Below are 7362 nucleotides of genomic sequence, written 5' to 3' on the forward strand. Positions count from 1 at the left end.
GCTTTTCTCCTGACTATTTCCGCTGTGACTTTGTCTTGGCCTGTGATCAAAAAAAGGCAGAGAGGACTGGAAATTTGTGTGGAGATACCAGGTACATTAGGGAGCAGCATCAGTAGCTTTGGGCTTCCCAGGTGAAGCTAGTGGTAAAGGACTCGCCTGCCAGTAGGAGACATAAGAGACATGGGTTCAATCCCGGAGTCGGGAAGATCCCTGGAGAAGGAAATGGCACGCCACTCCTGTATTTTTGCCTGGAGAATGCCATGGACAGAGGAGCCTGGCGGGCTGTGGTCTTTAGGTTCTCACAGAGTCAGGCACGACTGAAGCAACTAAGCAGCATGAACCACACCTTCAGTCCTAAGTCTTTCTTTACCCTGAGGAATTCAAGGAAAGCAGAAGGAAACAAGGGCCCTGCACTTGTTTTCCTTTCTGCATCGTGATTTCCTATCCTGGGCACATTCTTTTTCTTTCTTTGAGCCAATAATCCCTTAAGTACTCATACTCCTTTGCAAAACTACAGCTTTGAAGGTGTGTTTGCAAGACTCAGCCAGACTTGGCAATTTGTGATGCTCCAAACAGTGCCATAAGTTGATCACTTAAAAGATGTTTATTCAGTGTTTTGCCGTGAATGCGTGTGTGCCAAGCCTCTTCATTCGTGTCCAACCCTTTGTGACCCCATGGCCTGCAGTCTGCCAGGCTCCCCTGTCCATGGGATTCTCCAGGTAAGAATACTGGGGTGGGTTCTATGCCCTCCTCCAGGGGATCTTCCCAACCCAGGGGCTGAACCCTTATGTCTCCTGCATTGGCAAGCAGGTTTTTTGTTTGTTTGTTTTTTTTTTTTACTATTCACACCACCTGGGAAGTCCATGTTTTGTCTAATGTATAGCAAATTTTGTATAATGTGTAAATTGTTTATGTAATGTGTCACTTTATCATGAAACATTCTTTGTTTTCTTTTACGGAAAAATAACTTTAGGAGGAATGTAAAGATTTTTCACTCATGCAATGGAGTTTAAATAGTTCTGGAAGTATAAATCAGTAAATTTACAAAATAATTGTGCAGTTTTAAAAAAAATTTATTTAGTCCATAGTTATCTAAAGTATAATTTATAATAGATAACCAATTAATGATAACGGCTTCCTAGGTGGCTCAGTGATAAAGAATCCACCTGCCAGTGAAGGAGACTCAGGTTCAATCCCTGGATCAGGAAAATCTCCTGGAGAAGGAAATGGCAACCCACTCCAGTATTCTTGCCTGGGAAATCCCATGGACAGAGGACCTGGTGGGCTACAGTCCATGGGGTCACAAAGAGTCAGACATGGCTTAGGGACTAAACAGCAACAATATTAATGAAAAACATCAATGTAGGCATCTTTCCTCTAAAAAATTGAAAACCATCATTTAAACTGTCACTTTCCATCTCCACTCAATGAAGACTCATCACTATGTTTTTGTTTTCTTAGTGTTCCATCCTAAATGAGAAGCTTGAACAACTGCTCCAGGCTTTGCACATAGAGTCCCAGGCAGGTCCAGTTCTCCCAGGCGTCAGCCCTCTCATGGTAGAAGATGCTGTGGAATCTTCCAGCGAAGAATCCTTGTGTGAGAGCAAGGAACATCTCTTGGATGACACTACGAAACCCTCTTCCCAGAAAGCTGTCAAACCAAGGGAAATAATGCTGCGGGCAAACAGTTTAAAGAAAGCAGTGAGGCAAGTCATTGAGGAGGCCAGAAAAGGTACACGTTAACAGAAGCAGCTTCTGGAGTTGGCAACATTCTTATTGCAAGCACAAGAGAATTTTCCTACTGGTCAGACTGTGCGTGCTCAGTCATGTCTGACTCTTTACAGCCCCATGGGCTATAGCCCACCAGGCTTCTCTGCCCATGGACTTTTCCAGGCAAGAATATTGGAGTGGGGTGCCATTTCCTACTCCACGGGATCTTGCCCCCCACCCTCTGCCAGGGATTGAACCCACAACTCTTGAGTCTCCTGCATTGGCAGGCGGATACTTTACCACTAGCTCCAACTGGGAAGCCCGTTGGTCAGACTAGACACATGTTAAAAGAATTTCAGAGATAAAGTACACTGAAAATGTTAAAATAAAATTACAAATTACTTTTAAACCATATTTCTGAAATTAAAATTTTTAACTGGAATCTGTTAAATTCTTAAAAGAAAATCAAGCCTATAAGCTACTTTGAAAATATTTTCTTAACATTTATCTCTTAAATGTTTATGTTGTTTTTTTAAGGGTTTTTATAAAAGTTCCACCTCTATTTTAGTTTTTCTGTATTCCTGTAATATGTGTACTTAGAATTTGAGGTAGTCGACTAAAACTTAACTTTGAATAATATTCAGAAACCTTTATGAATTGTAACTTGTGGTTGGACTTGTCTTTCATCCTCAAAGTTCTTAGATTAAATTTTTCTCTTCTGCTAAAAATATAGTTTTGAGATTTTAAAATATTTCCTTTTATAGTCTCTAGTATTAATACTTAACAGATATCACATGACCCCAGAGTTCACTGCCAATCAGTGCTTATTGGTGAATGGGAAATTTCTTTGAGTTTATATTTCAATTTTCCAAGAATACGTTAATATTTATGGATCTTATTTTTGCTCATTCAAACATATTTCTCCTCTTGCTACTTAAAGTGATGGATGACCAGCCAGTTCACTCCTCTGAACCAGTTAATCAGTCATTCGATTATGATAGCACAGAAACAGATGATTCCAAAGATGAGTTAAAAGAAGATGATGCGAAAGAGTCATTAACTGGTAAGAAAACTGTGATAAGATTATTTTGGGATTAGATAAAATATAACTCTGCTTTCTGTTTTCGAACTGCTTATTAGTATGAAATAAACTATTTGCATTTTTATTTTTTAACAAGGTTTTTCAGAAATTAAAGCTTAGGTATTCATGAATGCTGAAGTAATGAAGGTAACATTGTTTAGACTATTGGCAAGTACTCTCACATCCCTTTTTATCATTTAATCTGAAAATCATCATCATAAACTAAGAATTTGGGGACCAAACATGGCTAAATATCTTAATTTTCCTCTAGGAAGAGTAACTACAAAAACTGAAGATTTTAACTTGTTTTAGCTTTCAGATTTCTTTGAGAATAGTATGGAAGCTGCAGGCCTCACAAACATAAAACGTTGCATTTAAATAACTCATTGGTCCCTTGAGTTCTATTGATCAGCCTAGATGGTTGATAATCCTTATTGTTAAATTAAGTTTTTAAATCATAGGACATCTAGTTACAACCCTATCTCTACTGAAATTATTATTATTTTTTTTCTACTGAAATTATTTTTGCCAGGGAATTAATATGTAGTTGCTTGAAGAGTATTAACTATTTCTCTACTTTTCCAGCTTTAACTGAAGGTGAATTTATACTTTTAATTTTTCATGTTGAATAAGGGAAAAGGTATTAATTTACTAGGATATAAAACAAGCCGAATTATTAATGAAGGCGAGAAGATAATACGAAAATAATTAACATAGTACAAATGAAAATCAATACTATTCTATCACAACTGTTCGCAATCATTACATTTTTGCTTTTACTTTCATTACATGTAAACCTGGGTAGATTACTTAAGTTCTCTGCGGTGTCCTCATTTGTAAAATGGGGGTAATAACGTACCTACTTTTTTGTGGTGTTTAAATAAGTTAACACCCATTAAGTGCTTAGAATAGCTCTGGATACATTGTGCTGAAAAGGAATGTTTGCGGTCAGTGTCACGATTATGATTATTGCTACTGCTTCTGCTGTTGTTGCTACTAACTACACTAATTTTGAAAGACTAGTTCTTAATTGTATTTAAAACTCCTAGAAACTTTGAAACTGGACCATATTATAGACCTCATGTGTCTGACCTATAACCAGTTCTTTCATATTTTACAGCGTCTTTTTGGACCTTATTTTAGACCTGTTTAGACCTTTTCCTGGAGAAGGAAATGGCAACCCACTCCAGTGTTCTTGCCTGGAGAATCCCAGGGACGGCGGAGCCTGGTGGGCACATCTGCACAGAGTCGGACACGACTGAAGTGACTTAGCAGACCTTTTCCAGCACATAACCCAGTTATATTAATTTAACCTTTGACCTTTTGACCTTAAATGGCCCCATCGCAGAATATAATCCAGTGCAGGCATATTTTACACCCTTGACCAATGGTCATTGAGCCTTGTATTATTCACTGTCGCTACAACCCATGCTCATTATTGTTGTTCAGTCTCTAAGTCGTGCCTGACTCTTTGCAACCCCATAAACTGCAGCATGCCATGCTTCCCTGTCCTTCACTTTCTCCCAGAGTTTGCTCAAACTCACATCCATTGATTCAGTGATGGCTTCCAACCAGCTCATCTTCTATTGTCCCTTCTCCTGCCTTCATTCTTTCCCAGCATTAGGGTCTTTTCCAGTAAGTCAACTCTTCGCATCACGTGGCCAAAGTATTAGAGCTTCAGCTTAAGCATCAGTCCTTCCAATGAATATTTAGGGGTGATTTCCTCTAGGATGGACTGGTTTGATCTCCTTGCTGTCCAAGGGACTCTCAAGAGTCTTCTCCAGCACCACAATTTAAAAACATCAGTTCTTTGGCAGTCAGCCTTCTTTATAGTCCAACTCTCACATTCGTACATGACTACTGGAAAAACCATAGCTTTGACCATACAGTCCTTTGTTGGCAAAGTGATGTCTTGACTTTTCAATACACTGTCTAAGTTTGTCATAGCTTTTCTTCCAAGGAGCAAGCATCTTTTAATTTCATGGCTGCATTGACCATCTGCAGTGATTTTGGAGCCTGCTCTCATGATCAGCTCTAATTGTTAGAAAGTTTTTCTTCTGTCAATGTATTGAGCTCTATATTTTCTTCCTTAAATTTCTACCCGTGGTTACGTTATTATTAAAAAACATTTTGTAAGATCATGTTAAGAGAAACAACTACTGACATCTGCTTCATGGTTCAGTTTTACACGCATCATTTCATGATATTGCAGATTGCTCTTCCAGGGGACAGCCCTTATTGAAAACAGCTTTCAGGGCATCATATCCTCTTTCCACACATTGCATATTCTTTTTCCAGGTTCTGTCTAGTAAATTATTTTACCAATCTAACGTGATCATTTTAAACCTTTTGTTTTTCTCATTAATGGTCAATATGATGCCCCATTAAAATGTGATGCCCCATTTTGAACAGCATCTTCCAGGTATTTCTGTAATGTAATAGCACATCAATACTCATAGACTCCTCCTTCTGGACACAGTGAATGGCTCTTTGGAGGATTGGATTTTCAGCGCTCATTGGTTTTGGTTTTCCAACCACCTCCCATCCCATCTTACTATACTGTCATGAATTTGATGCTTCTGTTGTAGTCTGCAAAGAAAACCAAAAAGTAGAGATAGAATGACATAGATGTTGTTATTGAAATAAGCATAGATTATGCAAGTCTTTATGGTACAGCATTTGTTCTTAATTTTTGCCTAGTATTCCAGTTTATTGGGCATCAGTATCTGGAGGAGTGTTTTCTAAGTTAAATCATTAACTTTCTGAAGCACATTCATTATATTATCATTGAATAACTTGATTATTTGTATGTCTTAGATGTGCAAAATACACATTAATATGATCAATGATATGTTTAAGAAGAGCCATGAAACATTAATTTAGTTACCTGTAGTGAAACATCAATCTTGGTCACCAGAATACTCTCTGGGTTTTTTTTATCAGAGATGAATATCAAAAGGTTATTTTTATAAGAAATTAGTTTCAGGGCTCCCATCTGTCTAAAAAAAAAAGAGCTCTGTTCTGTTCCTTTTCCTTAGTGCGACTGGACAGTTTTTGAATGAGAGATGAGAGTGTAAGATTAATATAGTTAGTTTGTAATTAGTCTTAGGCAAAGTAAAGATAATAAGGTTTTAGAGTATTTTTAAATTGAGTTTGAGGATTACTGTTTCTTTTAAACACCTGCCAACTGCTCCTAAATCAGTTAAAGATACTATTTGATCTCCATTAAATTGTGCCAGTTTAGGTACAATTAAATCTCTTTTTCTTGTTTACTTTGAGAATAATTCTGTTTTGGAATAATTTTTTTAATGAGCTTTTATAAGAATATGGTAGAACTGTTTTCTTTGAGTAATGGTTAATTGAGACATAAAAGTATATTGATTTCATTTGAAAAAATAATATTTTTCCTCTGAGAATTACATTAATTACCTTTGATTATTTACTCAACATTTTTGAGAAAAGGATTACATTGGTAATATACACTACAATATATATGTTCCATTTTCAAAGATTGTAAGGTGTCAAAATTTCCTTTCTTTAAATATGGATTGCTCACTTTCAGATTAGGAATATCATTGACCTTTCAGTTCAATCAGTTCAATCAGTTCGCTCAGTCGTGTCCAACTGTTTGTGACCCCATGAATCGCAGCATGCCAGGCCTCCCTGTCCAGCACCAACTCCCAGAGTTCACTCAGACTCACGTCCATCAAGTCAGTGATGCCATCCAGCCATCTCATCCTCTGTCGTCCCCTTCTCCTCCTGCCCCCAATGCCTCCCAGCATTAGAGTCTTTTCCAATGAGTCAACTCTTCGCATCAGGTGGCCAAAGTACTGGAGTTTCAGCTTTAGCATCATTCCTTCCAAAGAAATCCCAGGGCTGATCTCCTTCAGAATGGACTGGTTGGATCTCCTTGCAGTCCAAGGGACTCTCAAGAGTCTTCTCCAACACCACAGTTCAAAAGCATCAATTCTTCGGTGCTCAGCTTTCTTAACAGTCCAACTCTCACACTCATGCATGACCACAGGAAAAACCATAGCCTTGACTAGACCGACATTTGTTGGCAAAGTAATGTTTCTGCTTTTGAATATGCTATCTAGGTTGGTCATAACTTTCCTTCCAAGGAGTAAGCGTCTTTTAATTTCATGGCTGCAGTCACCATCTGCAGTGGTTTTGGAGCCCCAGAACATAAAGTCTGACACTGTTTCCACTGTTTCCCCATCTATTTCCCATGAAGTGATGGGACTGTATGCAATGATTTTCGTTTTCTGAATGTTGAGCTTTAAGCCAACTTTTTCACTCTCCTCTTTCACTTTCATCAAGAGACTTTTTAGTTCCTCTTCACTTTCTGCCATACGGGTGGTGTCATCTGCATATCTGAGGTTATTGATATTTCTCCCGGCAATCTTGATTGCAGCTTGTGCTTCTTCCAGTCCAGCGTTTCTCATGATGTACTCTGCATATAAGTTAAATAAGCAGGGTGACAATATACAGCCTTGACGTACTCCTTTTCCTATTTGGAAGCAGTCTGTTCCATGTCCAGTTCTAACTGTTGCTTCCTGACCTGCATACAG

General features: G+C 38.1%; 1 protein-coding gene across 1 annotated transcript in view; it reads left to right on the forward strand.

Moving 5' to 3' along the window:
* Nucleotides 1–7362, forward strand: part of DGKH (diacylglycerol kinase, eta) — a 114879-nt gene that overhangs the window by 66791 nt on the left and 40726 nt on the right. The window contains exons 14-15 of the mRNA XM_010854593.1: nt 1462–1732; nt 2651–2773. Of these exons, the coding sequence (XP_010852895.1) occupies nt 1462–1732; nt 2651–2773 (394 nt within the window). The remainder of the gene's footprint in view (nt 1–1461; nt 1733–2650; nt 2774–7362) is intronic.

This window comes from Bison bison, unplaced genomic scaffold (genome assembly GCF_000754665.1).
Source record: "Bison bison bison isolate TAMUID 2011002044 unplaced genomic scaffold, Bison_UMD1.0 scf7180017864345, whole genome shotgun sequence".
Taxonomy (NCBI): domain Eukaryota; kingdom Metazoa; phylum Chordata; class Mammalia; order Artiodactyla; family Bovidae; genus Bison; species Bison bison.